This window comes from Lissotriton helveticus, chromosome 3_1 (assembly GCF_964261635.1).
Source record: "Lissotriton helveticus chromosome 3_1, aLisHel1.1, whole genome shotgun sequence".
NCBI classification, from domain to species: Eukaryota; Metazoa; Chordata; class Amphibia; order Caudata; family Salamandridae; genus Lissotriton; species Lissotriton helveticus.
The window spans coordinates 688,981,512-689,004,646 of NC_136061.1; the positions used below are offsets into that span (position 1 = coordinate 688,981,512).

Consider the following 23,135-nt stretch of genomic DNA (forward strand, 5'->3'; position numbering starts at 1 on the left):
ACCTGACCTAAGATAATGGAAGTTAGGTAGAAGGTTTTCATGGTGGAATTAGAGGATTTGTGAAACATGTTGAGATCATCCAAGTGCAATTACCGGAAAAGTGGTCTTATTAGAAACCATGCCGGATAAGGAGCTGTGGGTCAGCCGTGGTTGGCATGCTGCACATAGGACTGGATCAAAATTAGGTGAAGCCAAAGGATTAAGAAAAGTGTGCTCCGATGTAAACACTATTAGCTATGTAGTAAGGAGTGTGGGTCAATTTCCAACCTTCATGCAATGAACATCATCTAGTATCCCTGTATATATAATTTCCCTTTCCTTCTGTAGGCGGTATATATGGTCTGGTTGTGGTCATTGTGATTGTGTGATACCAAGGAGGATGTGTTGTCTGTTTTCAGTTTCATTATCTTGCCAGTGCATATCTTTCATCAGAATACCAATGTGTCATTTAGAAGGCTTTATTTTAAAGAGTGAAGCATTTGCAGTTGGGTGGAGGATCTGCCTGCATGTTAGTGGCACTGCTGGACAACTATTAAAGACGCTCAGAATTGTAATTGCCATAATAGCAAACTAAGTTATATTATCCAGGGAAATCCAAAAACTCACAAAAGAATGAGGACACGTGTACCAACAAAATCAACAAAGACTCATTGAAGTTTCAATTAAAATAGTTTGCCAGATTTCGGGACACTTTGGTCATCCAAATGCGTTCACTGTGGAATACATCAATAAAGAAGGGTAGCAGAGGAAGACCACAAAGGACAGGATTTTAATCTATTTTTTTTCACAACAGTATTTAATGAAAGATTGCTCAGTGGTGATCACACGGTTAAAAATCAAAAACAGTGCAAAGCAATGCCTATACCAGAAGATGTCACAGGCATGGGAAGACAAGGCATTATATTAATTCCCAACGTTATTCCTGTGCTCATTTCACAACACGCCTAACGAGGCTAGACCATGCTCAGTGAGTGCTCTGGGTGGAACAAAGTTTGATGCCCTCGCTGCTACTGATGTATAAAAGGAGGTAGCAGGAGGTCCCTATTGTGTTCATAGGCCAATCAGTGGCTCATTTCGTCACATCAGTGGCAGGTTACTGAATACAAATATTCGTCACTCCTCCTCCAACTGACATCAATCTATCTACAACAGCTTTGCTCCTTCATGCAAATGAAAGGAGTTGGTGAGGGGAGGCTGTGTGGGGAAATGGGTCAAGGGTGAGAGGGAAGTGGGAGGGGAAGGAATAAAAGGGCTTGGGTCGGTGTTATATATGGGTGCCTGCAATAAAAATATCATTAAGAGCCGTTTAAGGTGAACCACTGGATCTAGATCACAAGAAAACCTCTGCCTGACCCTAGTGCAGTACGCTCTGTGCTACCCAAAGAATGTTAGTGTCCTAGGCATGGGCTCAGTGACCCATTCCCCGAGTTCTTACAATAACTTGTAGACTGAAACATTGTTGCCATAACAACACTGAGATTAGAGGCACTCTGATTAGCTCAACCAAAGATATTAAAACAGTTTACGTTTCTATGCATTTACTCATATTAAAGGTTCTCGACGGAAATCCTCAGTGTTTGGTTTAACATTTCCATCATATATAAAGAGTCTACCATTCTAAAACAGAAAGTGTGCTCAGTACCCTCATCCTGCCAATCATACTAATCAAGAAATACAAAGCACAGTCTAACATTTACTTTGAAATCAATATTCTACTGATGTTGTCCATTATAAATCACCTTGAACATTTCAAGGAAAATGATATATTTATAGTGTTATTATCTTCAATGCATAGTTTAATAGATTAGATACTTTTGTGCTTCCTATGAGGTCAGTGAAGAATTCATTATATTATGACTAACTGTTGAGACTCAAGCAGTTATTTAGTCTAACTAAAGGAAGCTCAAACTGATGCTGCGCTTTGATTGCTGGGGTCTCCATCCAATACAATAACCAAGTCTTTAGAACGTCTACCTATAGGAGCATGAGTCTGACAAATCTAAAAGTTGGAGAGTCCAGAGGTCACTACAGCCTCCAGCAAATTTAGTAAAGATGAACAAGTTACTTACCACCAGTAATGCAGTATCTGGTGGATCTAGCTGCAGATTACTCACTTTAGAATCTTCCAGAGGCATGGCACTGGATCTTGGGAATCTTCCCCCAGTGGAAGACTGGTTCTGGAAGGTTTTTCTCATAGCACATCTGCGCGTCTGTTGAGGGCATTGCTCAACTCTGTATCGACGTTGTGCACCAGATGTTATGTCAGAGTTCATATAACTCCCCCGCCAACGTCAGTTTCTTATTTGACTATTTTCTGCACTCACACCGTGACGTCACATATAGAAACTGCCTACTGAAACAGTGTGCTATAATGAAAGACACCCTTGTGTCCAATAATCACTGAGTTCTTCATCTTTTTAGGTCTCGTCCTTTTCCATTGCGAAGCAATGGTAAAGGGGGAGAATTCATGTGCTCCATCGGATAGTCAAACCACCACTTTTGTCCGTGGCGTTTTCTTCGAGTGCACGTACAGGCACGCGCATTTGGCCCATACACTTTCATGGCCATCTGTTCCTGTTCCTAATGGCCCTCCCCCAGCACAGAGCGCGCATCGCGGCCGCACAGCACATCAAAGGGCTTCGCCCAGCGTGTGCTGTGCGGCTTCTCCTCCCCTAATTATGTGGCCGGCCGTACTTGTGTTTCCTGGCCGCTTCCCGGCCGCTCTTGTATTTAATTAGCAGCTTCTTTTGTAAAGCGTCTACACTACCAACCGTTCATCTCCCTCCTTCCCCTGTGGCCGGCCGGTGGCTGCTGGACACTGCGCTTCATGTTTGTTAGGGTATACTTTACAGATTACTTTACTTTACAGATGCCTCGCACACCACATCACCACATCAAATGCTTCTTCTCCCCCTCACTCACTCCTCATCCCCATATGCTCGCTCCTTCCCTCCCACTCTTTGAAATTGCTTTGCCGCCCCATGCCGTGCCTCTCACGCGCACAACACGCCATGCCCGCTTTCACTTTCTCCTCCCCCCCCCGCTCTCCACAGCAATGCTAAGAGCTTGTTTTCATTGGGGCTCTTTTCTTAAAGTGCGAACAAAGAGACATTGTCGTGACAGTCCATACCGGTAGCTGCAGTGCGGCAAAAAGCATGTTTGCTTTCCTTTTAATATGAATGTTTTTATTGTTTGGGTCACTCGGTTCTCCCTCGTTCCCACTCCTAAAATCCCATGGCGAAATCTGTTGTCTGATCAACATTTGTATTTCTACAGTACTCGGTGACTAGTTGGACTCACACGTTTTGCGTGTAGAGGAGTCTGTTGTAAGTAATCTATGCATCAACTTTTAACACGTGTTCACAGAAGTTGCACTGTTTGTCAAGTGACTTAACAGCACTGCTGCCTTTTACACCAATATTTTTCATTCGTGAGATGGTAGCTTTGCTTCATTTGTTGAACATACTAGTGAATAACTTCATTGTGCGATTGCCTCTTCATTGATTCACTTAGGTCAAGGCCATGCTGTTTATGGGCACACAGGCGCACTGTCCTTTCCAGCATAACATCACGTTTGAAAACATTTCCTCTTAGCAGACGGAATGCTGCATCTGTTAAACCGTAGGAGTACCGCCTATTACTTTTTACGTCACTGATGGTTACCAGAAGACCCATAGGAGGTGAACATGTCTCTTCCTGTAGGCACTGTTTAGTGTTCCTTAATAATTACTGGATATTTCCTGTTTTATTGATGAACATTCACAAATATTTCTATCCGAGAAGGCTGCAAAAAAATGCGAGAGGACTGCATCATTTGAGTTGACACCACTTTGGGTGGTGAAGATATTTGTAGATTGTGGATGGAGATGCATACAGCGAATGATATAACAAGCATTGGAAATGCAATAGGTCTCGCAATTACGCGAGTCTGAACTATTAGCATTGTAAATGATAATGCCCTTTATTTTTGCGTTCTGGTTTTTAGAACATAAATAAAAGGCTTTGTCATTTACAAGGCCTATAGCTTAAATTTGCGTTAAAACGAGACCTATAGCATTGCAAATGCTTGTTTTTCTTTATTCAGGATGTGAATGAACCTAATGAAATCTTTGAGGCAAAAGAAGACTCAGTTCACAGAGCGGGGAGGATGGGAGGGTCAGTAAGGAATCTGCGGCTAGATCCTGTCTCTATCAGATAATGCGTTACCGAAAGTACGTAACTTGCTCATCTGATAGAGACATCTATTTTCTGGAGATTCCTTACTTCAGAATCCAAAGTCATACAATCCCCACAGGAGGGTCTGCGAACTGAGACCGTAAAAAGTCTCTTTCTATAACAAACCCTGTCCAGACAAAAGAAAAAGACCGGATATTCGTAATGAATTAGGTCATCATTAATATACTCTACCACATAAAAACCCACAGAAGGAAACATGGGTAAGTAAAGCGGCAAGACATTTAAACCATGGGAATAAAATACTGTTTGTTAGTATGACAAATCCATTACAGAAGCTAAACAATATTATTAGTATAAAACTATTCGCACCTTTAACAGGATCTGAAAAATACATTCTCACCTCACAATAACTGTGGATAGAACCACAGTACCAAAAGTCATAAAAACTATAAAAGCATGGGAATAACATTATCCCCACTAATAAGACAACATCGACAAATGACACTATGAAAATAAAAAATATTTGGTCTTATATCCAGGCCCAAACCATGTGTTCGAACCTGTGGAACATAGAGCAGCAGGTCATACCACCAAACAATACCTTTATGCAATATAAAGTCCCGTCCTAGCCAGGACTGCCCTGCAAATTACACAGAGAAAAGTCCATCTCCCGTTGAGAAAACATAAAGAAGTCAAAGACTACAATAGCAATTATTTGCATAGAAACAACCTTTCTATGGGAGAAAGAACTGGAGATTATACAAATACCTCTAGGCTATTATATATATATATATATATATATATTATATATATATATATATATATATATAGTGACATATGGGTAAAATAATTAAATGCCTATGTATGAACAAAAGAAAAATCATATTTAAAGATTCAAAAATAGAGCCAAATAATCTGCAGACAAGACTAACATAACAGTATATGGAACTATAGAGGGATCCTACCACTTTGGAAGGCAACAGCCATCCAACTCGTCGGAGAAATACAAGTTGCCTGAGACACCACCTATAAGCAATGGTAGTATAAAGTTGAATAAGATATTTGGTTGCCTGCCCTTAAAAATTTCTTGCTTAGACATTCAATTAAGGATTCTAAATATTCCAATTTCTTTTTTTTTTTTGCAGAGTTTTATATATCGCAAACTTGACCCGAAACGGGTATCAGAGCGCTTTACATAGCACCAGTTACGTTACATGAGGACACACATTATTTTTTGTTAGGCATGGGGAGATTAATTGATTTGCCCAGAATCACAGGAGGTTTAGCGTCATTACCGAGACTTGAACCCAGTTCCCCAGGTCCGAGGTCGAGCGTCCTAGCCGTTAGACCAGTTACTAACAAAAAATACTAATTTTTGAATAAAATTCAGTGTACTCCAGTCAAAGGTACTAACTGTATCCCCCTACGACTAAAGAGAGGCTGCATTGATTTTAGAGGAAGAGCGGTTAACCTAATCTCTCAACTGTGAGTGAATAAATGAATCTCGGTACTTCCACGTATTGTGTCCACAGTTTCATACAGATGGAGGTGATGTTATGAGAAGAGTTGTTGGTCATAATTGGAATACAATATAATTTCAAAATGTTTGGGTACTTACGGCATCATATATAATCTCAACGGGCTGAGAGTTCAGTATAAGAGCTTGGTCTGCACAACTGTCCTGTGGGTTGGTCTCAAATTGTATTTTTAACAGGGATGAATCAGCATTGCCAATGGTTGTTATCAGAGAAGGTACAACGTTTTGTTGCCTTAAACCGGTTACATACCAATGTTCCAACTTAGCTTCCAGTCTGAAAAAGTAAGTTATGTGCATAGAACATTTAGTATGAATGCATAAGCAAGCTAAAAAACATACAAGCAAATTGATATAATAAGTTACATTCACTTTCAAGACTGAAATGAATACATGCAAGAAACATATCTTTCTGCCTCTAAAGAATAGCTGTAGCTCAGCTTCAGCTCAGTGATGAGGTACAAGGCTGAATCAAGCAGGATATTGCTTGTGCTTCTGTTCAGAGGATATTGGTCCTGGCAGTTCGTTCCTGTTGCAAAATAGGACAAAGACTGCGTTGTGTTTGTTGTATCCTGTCTGAAGTGATGCAGTGGTTATTAAAAAAACAAAGGACTGTAACATACGAATACATTATGGACACCAACTGGGATTTGTAAATGCAGTTCATACATAAGCTTTTGCTGTTTTAATGTGCTACTCTGAGCATGACTGGAATCCGTAGACAGGGACCCGGTGCTGGCTGGGCCATCGGATTCAACCTATATATGTACTGAAAAGACCTAAAAATTATGAAATCGGTCTGAGTTGCTTTGGTTTCCAGTCAGTTGAGATGTCGGCGAGCAGTTCAGGCTGAACTGTTCTTGGTAAATCAGGCCCAAGACTGAACTACATATGGCTGTCCATTTCTTGAGAGGTGCAGTGGTGAGAAAACTCAAGGGACTGGAATGCGATCTTGATTGTTTGCCAGAGGTCAAGGCTTTTGCGACCATTCCACTAACCTCCTTTTATTGTTTTTTGCTATTATTTTCAGGATCATGACATCAGCAGAGTTTGTTGAGAAGAACCGACTAATAAACACTGCTTGATATGGCACAGTGGTACATTCATTTAGTCATGTATGTTGGTGATTGAGGCTGAAAATGCAAAGAGGTGGGGCTGTAAGGATGATGATGACTGTGTTGCATGTAAAAGCTCTGTGTATTTTTGAATTATTGACTTTGAAGCACCCCTAGAGGTACTACCAGAGCCTCTAAGTTATGCAGGGCAGGTTTGTCACTGGTCGACAAATTGGTTTGAGTCTTCACTGATGCAGTTGCCATGGTATTCTTGCACCCCCTCCAAATGATTCCTCACATGACGGCTTATGGCCCACAACAGGAACAGATGAATACTGTGATCATACAACTGTGGTTTTCACACGGTGAATGAGTTATAGTGTGTTCTTGTCTCAGGTAATAGGCCCATCCACATAAATGGGGAACAGTTTTCATCATCATAAGTATAAGAATGCTGGGTGGGAGGAATTTTGTGGATCTCGTAAGACTGCAGAACTTTCCCTCACAGAAATATGAAGAAAATACCGATTTATAGCCAGACTTTGATGTTTCCAGGAAATTCTGGGAAAGAAGACTTAGTGGGATCCACGTAAGCTACACTACCTGGGATTTGCCTGGGTTTCTAGGTTTTAGAAATGCCTATTTTCGTAGGGTTCTCTGGTGGCTGGCAGACGCAGAGCTCCAACACTATGGCAAGTGAGAGGAAATTAAGATATACCCCCTGTCGTTTGTCACACATTCCAAATTTACACCCAAAATAATCCAAATGTCCTATTCCATGGGGGTAAAGATTTGATAGATATATCAAGTATATATAATACTTTGGCATTACGGGGCAGATTGGGGGTGATACCTCCAATCTTGATCCCCCAGTGAGCCGGGTCGGTGTTGAGGTTCAAAGATTTTTGGACCTTTAAGGGGTGGGGTGTGCCTGATGCGGTCTGCCCTCTGCCATTTTTTATTTTACAAAATCCTTGTTGTCTAGTGTGCTGCCTGCCCCAGGGGTGTAGAAAGAGGATGGGCCATTTAGGGGTGAGGTGCATAGGCGACCTGCCCCAATCCATACTTACGAAGTAAAAAAATACATAAACATATATACACGTGATCAAGGCCTCAGAGGAGACTGAAACGCGTTATGGCGAAGGTGCAGGAATTCTTTGAATAAACCCGTTTTTGCAGTGAATCTGGGTCTGCCTTCTCGTCCTTGGAAAGGTGACTGGTGGCTTGAAGTGTTGTGGATATATATATATATATATATATATATATATATATATATACACACACATACATACATACACATATATCCAAAAGAAACGCCCGCTCTTACAGCAGCATTGAACAGGCCACACCAACTGCTTCCAACAGATTCTTTATTTCAATTAAAGCCAAACAGGCATTACGCGTTTCGAGTCCAGTGACTCTTAATCATATGCCACTTGCTGCTACTGCGGTGGGTTGGTTTAGTTTTTAAATACGTAACTGTTAGACACGGAGTGCATGGGAAGAAACCCTCCTGCAAATCCAGGCTGTAAGTAAAGTTCATTCGCCAAGTTCGGGCAGGCCTCACAATGGGGCCCTTCCATCACAGCTTAGTTTATGTCCAATATTGCAGCCGGCGAGCATCCTTTTAGATGAGCTCCGAGCTTCCTACCATGTCCTGACACAAAGGAATGCCTCTGCCTAACGGATCATGGGCCCGTTTCAGGTGTGTCAGACACCTCTTAACAATCCAAAAGAAACGCACTCTCTTACAGCAGCGTTTAACCCCTTCAGTGCTGCGCGAATTTCGCTGCAGTGCTGAAGGGTCATAAATCAAATTGACTCATGACGGAAATGTTCCGTCATCAGCACCGGAGCACCGACGCTGATGACGGAACCGTTCCGTCATGAGCATGCAAGGGGTTAACAGGCCACACCAACTGCTTCCAACTGATTCTTTATTTCAATAAAAGCCAAACAGGCATTACACGTTTCAAGTTCAGCGACTCTTAATCATATGCCACTTGCTGCTACTGCAGTGGGTTTGTTTAGTTTTTAAATACGTAACTGTTAGACATGAAAAAGGGACATTCTTCCAGTTTTTAAAGGACCGGTCACTATTCATTTTTTAAGTGTTAATTCAGGATTATGCCACATATCTTGAATGCAATGATGGAAAGTACAATTCTAGGTTCAGGTACACACACATATATATATATATATATATATATATATATACACACATATGTACATATATATATACATATATATATATACATATATATACACATATATATATATATATATATATATATATATATATATATATATTCACTGAAAAAACCATAGGTTTCACACCAGTTATAGTTAGCTGAAAGTTTTACTCACATAAAACCATTGAAATTCCCACGTTATAGTTAGTTTGACTCACTATAACTTGCGCGTGCAATGCACTGCTGATGACGTCACATATTACATCACTCATGACATGGTCAGTGACATCACTCATGACATCACTGATGACACCATCCAGTGAATGTGTGTCTTTCTGAAAAATAAATATTAGTGAGTAATTTTTAAATATTTAAATATATGTATTAGTGTTTCACTTTGTGTATAAGTGGCTGCATGGGTTGGCGAGTAGCTATATGTGTATGTATATAGGTTATTAGATGTTTTTCTTAGTATCAGTAGGAGTGTTTGTATGGTTTAGTGGGAGTATTACTTAGTACATAGATGCATGAATGACTGACTCTCTGTTTGTATGTGTTTTGAAGACAGCATATGTGCAGGACTGTATGGGTGGATGAGTGTGTATATGTGTGTGTTACTGAGTGAATGACTGTCTCACTAGTGTCTTTATCAGTAACTACATATGTTTTAATCTAATATATGTGAATATTGATGTATATAAGTGAGTATATGTGAGAGTGAGGGATTCTAAGAGTTCCTGTTTAAATAAGTATGTGTTTCTTTAAGTGATTGTTTAAGAGAGTAAGTATGTGTAAGTTTCCTTAGAAGTAAGGTGGTAGTGTGTGTATAGCTGTATATGCAAATAAATGGATGTTGAATAGTTTATTTGCATGTGTGAGTAACTTTTAGATGACTGTCGGTGTGTAACAGGATGTATAGGTGTATCACTACATATGATGAGTGAGTATATGTATGAGTGACTATATAGAACTGTTGGTGAATGAGTGCATGTGTATATAGATGGTGGAATTATTGAATTGATTGTTGTAACTGGTATGGGTATCTCCTTTTTTTTGCAAATTTTAATTTCCATTTTTGAATATTTGTTTCAAGGATTACATTACAGTGAAAGGAGCTCTGTCACTCTGTCATAAGGATGGTGTCATCAGTGATGTCATGAGTGATGTCACTGACCATGTCATGAGTAATGTAATATGTGACGTCATCAGCAGTGCATTGCACGCGCAAGTTATAGTGAGTCCAACTAACTATAACGTGGGAATTTCAATGGTTTTATGCGAGTAAAACTTTCAGCTAACTATAACTGGGGTGAAACCTATGGTTTTTTCAGTGAATTTAATAGGTTATTTTAATGCTAATTCCTAACTATAACTGGTGTGAAACCTATGGTTTTTTCAGTGAATTTCAATGGTTTTTTAATAGCAAATCTTTATAGGTATAAAAAGTGAAAAATTTTAAAACGAATTTTATATTGTATAAATATGTTATTTTAAAAAAAAAAATTTAACCCCGGGGCGCTCCCGGGGCGCGTACCGGTGAACGCATGGGTAAGCGCAATATTACGGCGGGCCCCGGGGCACGTACCGGGGAGCGTCCCGGGAGCGCTATTCCCGCGAACGAAAACAACATCGTGACGTTTCGTGTAACCGCGTGATGAGTCATATGACGCACTGCGTAAGCGCACCCGGAAGCACTCAAGCGCATACGATCGCCCAACGTCCTAACGCGCTTACGCTACGCACCCCCGGGCGCGCCCCGGAGCGCGACTACGGGCGCGCTCCGGGGCGCGTATCGTAAGCACGTCGGGTCATGTGACCTGAAAATAACACTTTTGATTGGTTCAGAAAACTTTTGGTTTCTAAATGTTGAAAGACTCCACCTTTTTTCCTCATTTTCACTTTTGAGTGAAGAAGACCTGCATTCATTCTCTGAGAAATGGCTTCACTAGTAGCAGCTGCAGGTGCATCTGCACCACCACCACCTCCACCACCACCACCACCACAAGGACCACCACAAGACTACATTGGTGGTCAACAAGAAGAGGAGGACGAAGAGGAGGAGGTGGAGAGGGACTTTCTGCCTGAGGACAATCCCCCATACAGACCCAAAGAACATTTTATTTGGAACTTCTACAAGATGCCAAGGGGTGCAAAAAAGGTGAATGCAGCTAAGGTGACTTGCCTCATCTGTGGCCAAGAACTGTCAAGAGGGAACCCAAAGAAGAAGTATTCTTTTGGGAACCACACGATAGGACATATGCAGAGGAAGCACCCGAACAATTATTCGGCAGCAGAGGTCAGGGAACTGACCAAGAACCCTTCCCATCCTTCTTCTTCAAGGGCCTCCAATCAACCCACTCTATTGGATGCAGAGGCTAGGGAGATGGTCCCTAATGTCCAAACTAAATTTGGAGATTTTAAATTTGTTTGCAAATATTGCAACAAAACAATTTCATATGGTGAGCAAAGCATCACTTTACTCAATCGAGCTGCAGACAACCATCACTGCAGCAAGCGGCCTTATTTTTTTTTTTGCTCCAGTTGAGCTGTTTGCAATTCCCTGTGTTTTGTTTGACCCCCAGAAAAACTACAAAAAAATATAAAATTGTTAAGAAAAGCCAAAAAAAGTAAAAAAAAATCAAAAAACAATAAAAAAAATATAAACCAACAAAAAGAATAAAAAAACAGTTCTTTTCAGAACTACCTCCAATTTATATAAAAATGCAAAATTTTTGAAAAAACTGTCATTCTTTATTCCCCATGGTACGCTCCCCGGTGCGCGTACCTGGCGCTCCCCCCGCGAAAATAAAAAAAAAATAAAAAAAAATGTCCCTCGGGACCCTTTTATGGCCCCCACATCAAACCTAGGGGGTCAGGGGGGGTCTACCCTGCCTCCTTTTGGTCATTTCCCCCTTTTGTTTTTAGCCACCTCTTGTGTCTCGATCCTACCGAGACACAAGATGGCGGCCGCTGCGGACTGTTTCGAATGTTTACAGACACCCGAGAGCCAATCAGCTTTCCGTGCGCAAGTCCCGTGGCGCGCCCGGACCGCTCCCCGGTGCGCGTACCGGGGCGCGGCTATAGATATATAAAACATTTTGAACCTAAATTACTCAAAATCCTCTGGAGCACATATCTTGAGACATAGCAAAGGCACATCGGGCTACCAGTCCCTACAATTTTACCAAGTTTGGTGGAAATACATTCAGCCATTCGAGCTAAAAGTGAAACCGACCGCCCTATGGAAATTAACATGGGGAAAACACGTTTTGGGACCCCCCTTTTATCTCGGCCCCCGCTTGACGAATCCCCCCCAAACTTTCAGGGAAGGACCGGAGCGCCGCGAGGCAAAGTTGCTGAAAAATTCAGGCAGATTCCTCAACCTGCGCCAAAGTTATTCCCAATAGAATGTTGCGATTTCCCTATGGAAATCAATCCTAACTATAACTACATATATATATATATACATATACATATATATATATATATATATATATACACATATATATATATATATACATATATACATACATATATACATATATACATATATATATTCACTGAAAAAACCATAGGTTATAGACCATATATAGTTAGGAATTAGCATTTAAAAAACCTTATTTTACTCACACAAAACCATTGAAATTCCATATATAGTTAGTTGCACTAACTATATATCGCGCACCCGCAATCCACTGCTGATGATGTCACATATTACATCATTCATGACATGGTCAGTGACATCACTGATGACATCTCAAATGACATCACTGATGACATCATCCAGTGACTGTGTGTTTCTGTAAAGTTTAAATATGTTTTACATATTGAAGAATGAGTAGATGTAGAAGTGTCTGGATGAAGGATTTAGTAGGTGCGTGACTGACTGTATGAGTGAGTGATTAAATGTGTCTCACTGAGTGCATGGGTTAGTGACTAAACTGTCTTAATTTGTGCATCATTATGTCTGTTGTTCTGTAAACTGCTGCATGTGTTGATCAGTAGCTATATGAGTAACTATATGGGTTATTGATTGATTGCCCAAGTATTTGTATGGGAGACTGAGTGTGTGTGTGGCTGGCTGGGAGGTGTGTGACTCTGTGCAGATCAATGTGTACTTGTATCAATGATTGTATAAGAGAGTAATTATGTGTTAGTATATGTTTCAAAATGTAAGGTGCTCTATGTTTAACTGTATAGATTAGAAAATGGAAGTGTGATATATTCTTTACAGGACTGACTAGGTGTGTGAGTAACTCCATGGATGAGTGACAGAGTGTGAGAGTCTGTATAGGTGTATGAGTGCATATGATAGTGTTGTAAAGATGAGTGATTGTATGTATGAATGATTGTATGGGTAAATGAGTGAATGTGTGTGTAAACATAGGAATCACTGAGTGCGTATGTAGTAACTAGTATTGGTGTGTCAATGGTTTCAAAAATTATACTCTGTATTTAACACTGGGTGTAACAGAGGTTATATTAAAGTGTGAGGAGATGCATTGTATTGTCACATGAATGATATCATCAGTGATGTGGTCATTGATGTCAAATGAGATGTCATCAGTGATGTCATCAGTGATGTCATTTGAGATGTCATCAGTGATGTCATCAGTGATGTCACTGACCATGTCATGAATGATGTAATATGTGACATCATCAGCAGTGGATTGCGGGTGCGCGATATATAGTTAGTGCAACTAACTATATATGGAATTTCAATGGTTTTGTGTGAGTAAAATAAGGTTTTTTAAATGCTAATTCCTAACTATATATGGTCTATAACCTATGGTTTTTTCAGTGAATTTTCAAGGTTTTGTAAATGCTAATTCCTAACTATATATGGTCTATAACCTATGGTTTTTTCAGTGAATTTTCAAGGTTTTGTAAATGCTAATTCCTAACTATATATGGTCTATAACCTATGGTTTTTTCAGTGAATTTCAATGGTTTTTTAATAGCAAATATCATAAGCTGTCGAATGTCAAGTACGTGGTAAGTAAAAACATTTTCGTGTTTATGCACACTGATCTGCTTTGATTGCTGCCCCCCACCCCTCATTTCTATTAGGAGTACTCTCTCTTTGCAGATAGTGAAGGGTAGTTAACGCAGCCCTTTGCCCCCTTTGTAATCCGTCGTGCCTGCTTCTCTCTCCATTTGATTGATTGTTCTCTTTGGTTCATTCTCTATTTACAAACAAGCACAGAGTCGCAATACTCTGTTTAGTCTTTGCAGATAGCGAAAAATCGTGTAAAAAAACAAAAGGAATCGAGCAAAATCAGTAGGCCACTAATGGGATCTCTTTTGACCTCGCTAAAATAGAAACATTAGGAACAACCTGTTGAAAATAGCAATGCGTATGTATATAAGCGGCGTTCATTTGTGTTCACAGTACCCCTTGTTGATTGTTTCAATCGAGCATTGAATTGTTCGAAGTTAATTCTCTTAAGGATCTTCTCTACCTGCAAACGAGGAAGAATAGGAATATTCTATCTCCCTTTGCAGATAGTGAAGGGTAGGTAACGCAAGCCTTTAACACGTCGTACCTATTTCATTCCTCATTGATTGATTGATTGTCCGAACATTGACTGTTTGGAATTAGTTCTTTTTGGAGGTATTCCCTGTTTGCAAATAAACGTAGGAAAATCTTTGCAAGTAGTGAAAGGGTACGTAATGCGGACCGTTCTCCCCCGTTGTAATCTGTCATGCCCATCTACTCCCCACTGATTGATGCACCTTTTTCACCCGGACCATTTACTAGAGATACGTCATCTGGCCCGACCAGAGAGCACCCGTAGTGAAAAGGACATATGCAATAATAACGAAGTGATCACTGTATCCTGTTAACAGAAACTTTACCATGAAACAACCTGGAAAGAAAAAAATAGGAAAACGAAAATCAGTAGGCCACTGATGAACATGAACTTTTATTAAACAACGAACAAAGAAACGATAACATAACGTAATGATAAAACCTATTAATGTCCTAGAAACAAGAAAACGTTAAAATATGCCAGTGGTGAGAGACCAGAAAAACAGTAAGAGAAACCAAATCACCCCTCGCTGTCCCACCGCCTGCCACGCCAAAAAAATCGATAGACTAGGGAAAATGCAAGTCAGTAGAACATCCACCCCCACTCTGGAAACTTCCAAGGTGGGGCAGGGTTCCGGCTACGCCCAGCCGGGAGCAGCCCATATAAGGCAGGTCCTGCTGCCACGCCTCGGCCAGGAGATCCTAACGTAGGGTGTAGCCGAAGGAGAGGCCGAGGCCAGCGGAACCCGGCCAGGGGATTGCCTTTACAACGCTGAACAGTTGCAGGGGGGGGGAATGTCTCCTCGACCCTCCCCTCTCTCTCCCAGTCCGGCCGCGGTGGCCCTTGAGAGTTGCAGGTAGTCCCGCCACATGCTCTTCCGGTCCGACCACCAACGGTCGGGGGGCCGAGGCCGACGGGATCCGGCTGCAGCCGATAAACCAAGAAACCCGTTCATGGGGCCAGAGCCAGGGGCGTCCGGCCGACATCCACCGGAAGCCCGGCCCGAAGACGGACGGGACACTTCTTTCTTTTATAATGGCTGCGACAACACTGGGGGGGGATGTCTTGCACATGCCTCCGACCCCCCCCTCGTCCTCATCGCCTGGTCCGGCCATAACAAATCTCAAGCGAGACGCCGTGGGGGTGCACTGGGAGGGAGAGACGGTGCGAACAGGCCTCTCCCGCCTCCCCAGGTGGAGACTTCCCAGCTGCACCCTCAGCGCTCCAGGCGCCCGGAAAACGGTTCTTCCACTGTGGCCATGCTGCAACGTCTCGCCCGGCAGGGTGGAGCCCGTCCGCTCATGTGACCCCGCGATCGCCGGTAGCTGCCGAACTCTCAAAATGGCGGTCGACCTGGCAGGAGCGGGCCCAGCATAAAGAAATGGCCCGGTCACTGGTTGACTCCACCACCGTAGTCCTCCACGACCTTGAAGATTCTAGAGGAGCCGCGGGAGTCTCCGACCCCCGATGGGGAATGACTGCCATGATCGCCCGTGGAGTGACGAAACTGTATCCGCGGGACGTCGGCGCTCCCATGCTGGCGCCAGCCTCACTTTGAATTACTAGAATCCTGCAGACCTCACTTCCGGTGAAAGCACAGTGTGACCCGGTAGGAAAAATTATTGCACCCCCTCCCCTTTTTGACTGATAGTTCAAACCACCGATCCTTTCCTTTGCCCTTTTAACGGAACTTTGGACTGCCTCCCCCTCTTTTACATTTTCTAGAGAAAACAAAACATTAACCACTACATTAGCATAGCAGTTGACACCAGAACTGTTTTCAAATTGAAAACCAACAACATCTTCAACAGAATCCTTTTTGTTTCTGCTGTGACCCTGCTACAGCACAGGCATTGTCCCCAGCAGTAATTCTGCAATGCCGGTAAGAATAGCTGTGGTGCCTACTGGACTCACTCACCCCCGCGGCGCCCCACGCCGTTTTTTGCTGGGCGGCAACTTACTAGACATCACTTTCGTGCCATCTAGATTTCAGCGCGTTCTGCTGCCTTGGAACTATTCGCACAACAGACCGCTACTGACAAGAATATTTCATTATTGGTGCTGTCAATTTCAATAAATCTATTGGATAATTAAAAAGAAATTGCCACGGTCTCTTCGTTGTTTAAATGTTTTTACTGTTTTTGTTTTGTTGTATATACTTATATGTTATTAAAGTTTTATATTCCTACTACTTTGTTGGAGTGCTATATATTTTTAATGTGACACATAATTGTAAAAACTTTGATGTACAAAGAGTCATTCCTGGAATCTTCCGCTTCAGGCTCGGTCCCCTCCCCAATCACAATACAGGATGGTTTTCAGATAGTAGGAACACGTGTGGTGTGACGGATCTCATCGAGTGTGGGCCTTGATCTACTATAACTCCTTTGAAGAGGGGTGATTCTTTACAGCTGGGGCCATAAACTACATCTGCAGGGCTAGCTGATAGCCTGGACAATCGGACACAGAGAAAGAGGAGTGTCAGAGGGTGCGGTAGTGAATAGGGCGAAAGGGAGGTGTCGGGCGGGCACAGAGTGTGATTCTCAGGGAAGAGCAGCGCAGATGGGGGGAGGTTTATTGCCCATGCATAAGACAGAGAGCGGTGGTGACCAGTGCCTAGGGAAGATGCTTGCGTGGGTGAGGAGCCATGCTACGAATCGACAGCGTGCAGAGAGTGGGTCTGGTCAAGACACCTAAAATGGCTGCCGTGCACGACAAAAGTGTGGCATTTCAAAAAAGGCAAGATGGCGCAGACAATGTTTTTCAACACTTCCTCATTTCCTTCGAATCGAACGTTAACAGACGTTGGGGCATATTACCAAAGTTAAGCGATATTTATCGCTAACGATGCTTACCAACCAATTTTTTACCACTAAGCATCGTCAGAAATTATCGAAGATAAACCTTACTATTATCAAGGTTTATCGCAAATGCGATAATAAACGGCCGCAATGCATGAATATCGCTAAAAACTCAGCGATATTCATGCATTACCGAGCTAATGCTCTTAGCCATGTTATCCACCTCCCATTGGATAACATGGCTAAGAACTGCTCAGGGCAGGTGTTACTTTTTGGAGATATTCGCGCTTAGCGCGAATATCTCCAAAAGTTGGTAATAGGAGATAGATATCTTGCATGTTGTAATGCAAGTTATTGTGGTATATGGAACTCATACCATAATCTCTCAGGAAAGCAGAAACTGATCCTTTTGGGACCGCCTAAAAAGGCCTAGGGGGTGAGGAGTACTCTACTTTGCCCCCTTTTCACGTTCCGAACTATTTTATTTTACTCTCTTCTGTAATTACACAAAATATCAGCGATAAGATGCATCGGAGACACACAGTGAGAGAAAGGAGGCCGGAGATGAAGAAGACATGTCAAATACACATTGGAGATAATATAGTGGCAGAAGGGAAGTAAATATGAGTAAACTTACCATGTAACATAAAAATGTTGCACTCTATACTATAAGTCTCATTTTATACTACAATCACTTCGCTACAACCTCATAAATTAAAAATAAAAATGAATAATGTCTCAAACAATTTTTGATTTCTAAATATAAATTTATTCTTCAGAATTTTCTAAATTTGAAAGAACTAGTAACATGTCCTCATCAGCAATGTCCTCATTAAAAGTCTCCAATGATGATTCTTGTAACTCTATGGTCTCCAAACACTCGATAAATTCGCCATCAAGAGATTGATCAAAAAAATCATTCAAGTCATCTCCTCCTTGTGACAATATTTCATTATTGGTGCTGTCAATTTCAATCAATGTAGTGGAATCATTCAAGTCATCTCCTCGTGACAATATTTCATTATTGGTGCTCTCAATTTCAATCAATGTAGTGGAATCATTCAAGTCATCTCCTCCTTGTGACAATATTTCATTATTGGTGCTGTCCATTTCAATCAATCTAATGGAATCATACAAGCCATCTCCTCCTTGTGACAATATTTCATTATTGGTGCTCTCAATTTCAATCAATGTAGTGGAATCATTCAAGTCATCTCCTTGTGACAATATTTCATTCTTGGTGCTGTCCATTTCAATCAATCTAATGGAATCATACAAGTCATGTCCTCCTTGTGACAATATTTCATTATTGGTGCTCTCAATTTCAATCAATGTGTTGGACAATTCAAAAGAAATTGCCACGGTCTCTTCATTGTGAGCCATTTTATTTTGAAATTGCTTGCTGTAAATTGCAGAAAAAAATAATCACTTTCATTTATCGTTTTTAGTAATACATAATATAAAACTAACTTTATCAAGTATTTAGTATAACAGAAGGACTGCAAATAAATAACAGAAAACATTTTTCAAATTATCTTCAAGTGTACAACATAGTTCCCCTTACAAATTAACAACTCACCTTTTTAAAAGTAGCAGAAGTGTTAGTACTGTGTAAATCAAACACCAGAAATTCACCACCAAAAATTCCTCACAAATGTACCTCAGACAGTAGTATCACAAAATGGCTGTGGTTTCCTCTCATTTGACATATATACATAACCAATTAACTTTCATCACACACAAATACAAAACCAAAGTAACATTTTAATTGGTTCTAAATTTCAACACTTTCAAATGTGTTTTCCCCATGCAATTTTCCATAGGACATTTACATACGTCTACAGCCTGAATGGCTGAACGGAATTACACCAAACTTGGCAAAATGGTACATCAAACCTAAGAGGTCAGGAAGGATCTACTATGCCCCCTTATGGTCATTTCCCCCTTCGCTTTGGCCTCCTCTTGTCTCTCAATCCTACCGAGGGACAAGATGGCGGCCGCTACGGACTGTTTGGAATGTTGACAGACGCCGGAGAACCAATCAGCTTCGCAAAGCTCCGTAACGCGAAAAGTACGCGAAGCGGAGCGCTGTTACAGATATATATCTTTTTTTGAACGTTAATTTCTCAAAATCCACTGGAGCACATATATTGAGACCTAGCAAAGGCACATCGGGCTACCAGTCCCTAATATTTTGCCAAGTTTCGTGCAAATCCATTCAGCCGTTCGATTATTATTATTTTGTTTTTTTTTTTGCCCCGCGGGGCCCTTTTAAAACCTCCACATCAAAACTAGGGGGTCAGCGAGGATCTACTATGCCCCCTTATAGTTATTTCCCCCTTTGTTTTCACCTCCTCTTGTCTCTCGATCCTACCGAGAGACAAGATGGCGGCCGCTACGGACTGTTTGGAATGTTGACAGACGCCGGAGAACCAATCAGCTTCGCTTCACAAAGCTCCGTTGCGCGAAAAGTCCGCGAACCAGTGCGCTGCCCGGTCCGCTGTTACAGATATATATCTTTTTTTAAACGTTAATTTCTCAAAATCCACTGGAGCACATATATTGAGACCTACAAAAGGCACATCGGGCTACCAGTCCCTACAATTTTGCCAAGTTTCGTGCAAATCCATTCAGCCGTTCGGGCTAAAAGTGAGGCCAACCGCCCTATGGAAAACTCAATGTTAAAAACACGTTTTGGGACCCCCCTTTTTTCTCGGCCCCCCCTTGACGAACCCCCCCCAAATTTTCAAGGGCTGCTCAGAAACAAAATGTGCCATTTTCCTGAAAATTTCAGCCAATTCCGTCCACAAACGCCAAAGTTATTAGACATAGAATTTTCAAAAAACCCATAGAGAAAAAATCCTAACTATATATACCTACTGGCGACCGCCAGTAGGTAATACATACACACATATATATATATATACATACACATATATTTACATACACACATATATATACACATACACACACATATATTTACATACACACATATATATACATGCATATATATATATATACATACATACATACACACACATATATATACATACATACACACACATATACATACACACACATATATACATACACATATATATACATACATACATACACATATATATACATACATACACACACATATATATATACGAGGTACGTGGCGCTCCCGGAGCTTTAACCAACACAGCAATGTCAGCCGATCAGCAAAACAGGAACAGCGAGACCCAAGGATGGTGCAAATGTTCTTTTATTAAATATTAGCCCAGCACCAGTCCGCCATGAGGCGTTTCGGCTAGAGATAGCCTTGATCACATGACAACGTCACAAGGGCTGATCACCCATTTTAAAGTGCAAAGTGCCATCACATGGAATGGAAACAGAAGAAATACTATCATTGTTTCCATACTATTTACAATTGTTTCATTACGGCATAAATGCCAGCATTGCACATGTTTTCAAAGGATTGGTCATAGAATTTAGTTGATACATACAGTTACCATCGATCAACTAGTACCATTCAGGAACAAACATCTATTTACAAGAGTGTACATGGCAACGGCTTCAACAAACTTTTAAAATGATATAAAAGTTATAAAAGATAAAAAGCCGAATAAATAGTTATATGCAAATAAAATATAACCATTAAAATTCCAAAACATTGTACAAAATATGCTCTAATTGTATAGTTCCGTTATCATGAACTCCAAATAATGTACAGTAATGCCCAAGTGGGCTGTAAATGACAAGACCTGTTGTGGGTACTGAAATTGTGCAAATTCGCTGTTAGTGCAAAACATTGTGATGGCATTAAAGTGCTCCCAAGAATGTGAAATTGATATTAAATTCAAACAATTATTAAAATTAAAATTAAAATGGTCATGGAGAGTTTCAGGGACAAGTTGAACAATGAATTTAAACTTCATAGGTCACAGTTCATATATAGGTTCAAACTTCATTACAAGATTCAATGAATAAATAAGGGTGCAATAAGCAAGAAAACATACGGTTTATCAGTTTCTCAGAGATAGGTGTGGCAGTCCTCCCCAGTGTTGAGACCTTGCGGTGCCTTGGTATCAAGTAGTATTATATAGCGAGTCTCCAATTTACGTAAAAGGCACTTCCTATCACCGCCTCTCCTTTGGGGAGGAACACAATCTATCGCGAAGTACTTTAATAAGGATGCATCCTTTCCATGTTTACTTTCAAAATGCCTGGCTACAGGATATGTCACATCTGCGTGGGTGATAGCTCGTAGATGCTGTAGTATTCGCTTGTGCACTTGTGGTCGAGTGCTACCTACATATATCAACCCGCACGGGCATTCCAGAACATAAACTACAAACTCAGATTTGCAGTTTAGTTTCTGTTTGATTTTAATTGGAAAAGGTGAAAGAGGGGTAGAGACCTCCGTTTTACTGATACCGTGTTGACATGCTTTACAGGTTGAGCACCTTAAGAATCCTTTGCTCCCACTGAGCCATGAACCTGATGTTACCTCAGGGCTACTAGAAACAAGACTGTCTTGCATTGCCCGGGCTTTACGATAGGTAATGCTAGGATGTTTAGACATGTGGGAACCAATTATAGGGTCACTAGAGACTAGGAACCAGTTGTCCTTAACTATTTTATGGATACTTTTATGCTGGTTATTATATGCCATAATTAGTCTGGTCTCCTCTCCTACCTTGTCAGTCAGAGTCTTAGGTTGAACACTGCCTGAGCCCAGGAGTGTAGCTCTGTCAATCTTATTGGCTCTCTTGATGGCATTATCTATGGTCTCTAATTTGTAGCCACGTTCAATGAATCGTGCTTTACAGAGGGATTGTGCCAGCCGGCATTCTTGTTCATTGCTACAAATTCTCCGAATACGAAGCATCTCCCCATAGGGGATACTACGTATCAGATGAGATGGATGCGGACTGTCTGCATGCAGCAATGTATTCCCTGCTGTAGGCTTACGATATAATCTAGTCTGAAGGTTACCTTCATGGACAAAGATCTCCACATCTAAGAACACAATAGACGATTTACTGAGGGTGCTGGTGAATTGAATATTAAAATTGTTATCATTCAATTCCTGTATGAATTCAACGGCCTCTTCCTTAGTACCATCCCATACAAATATCAAATCGTCTATATATCTTAACCACAGTTTTACATTTGAGTTCATAGTGGCAACATGTTGTTTCATCAGGACCTGCTCCTCCCAGTACCCCATATGAAGACAGGCGTAACTGGGAGAGAAGCAGGCCCCCATTGCCACTCCCCTGGTCTGTAAGAAGAGTTGGTTAGCGAACAGAAAAATATTGTTCTCAAGACAGATCGTAATCATATCTAACAACATTCTTGAGTGTTCCCGAAAACCAATGTCTCTTTTCCCAAGAAAATGTTGTATGGCCTTCAAACCATCAGTGTGGACTATGCTGGTATAAAGTGAAGTCACATCCATGGATACCAGCACATAGTTAGGGCTCCATATAAAATCTTGTAGTTTTCTCAACAAATCACTAGTGTCCAGAATAAAGGATGGTAGGCCTCTTACAAAGTCCTGTAAAAAAAAGTCAATATACCTGCTCAAGTTCTCTAACAGGCTGTTGCAAGCAGATATTATGGGCCTGCCAGGGGGTTGTAGCAAATTTTGTGTACTTTCGGGATAAAATAGATAACCGGCATCACTGGGTAATCTTTTTTAAGAAACTTATATTCATCCATCGAAATCAAGCCCTTGCTTCTCCAGGCAGACAATTTCAGATAGATTGCATTTCTTGTCTGCAAAGCCTCCTGCATGGAGATGCGTCTATAGCATTCCCTATCGTTAAGTTGTTTATGGGCTTCCTCCA

At 41.2% G+C, this 23,135-nt stretch overlaps 1 protein-coding gene across 2 annotated transcripts in view; it reads right to left on the minus strand.

Annotated features, from left to right (window-relative positions):
• The window catches only part of VPS13C (vacuolar protein sorting 13 homolog C), a 2,773,485-nt gene that overhangs the window by 2,248,897 nt on the left and 501,453 nt on the right, over positions 1-23,135 (minus strand). For both annotated transcript variants that reach the window (XM_078680824.1, XM_078680823.1), the window contains exon 18: positions 5,795-5,987. In XM_078680824.1, coding sequence (XP_078536950.1) covers positions 5,795-5,987 — 193 coding nt within the window. The remainder of the gene's footprint in view (positions 1-5,794; positions 5,988-23,135) is intronic.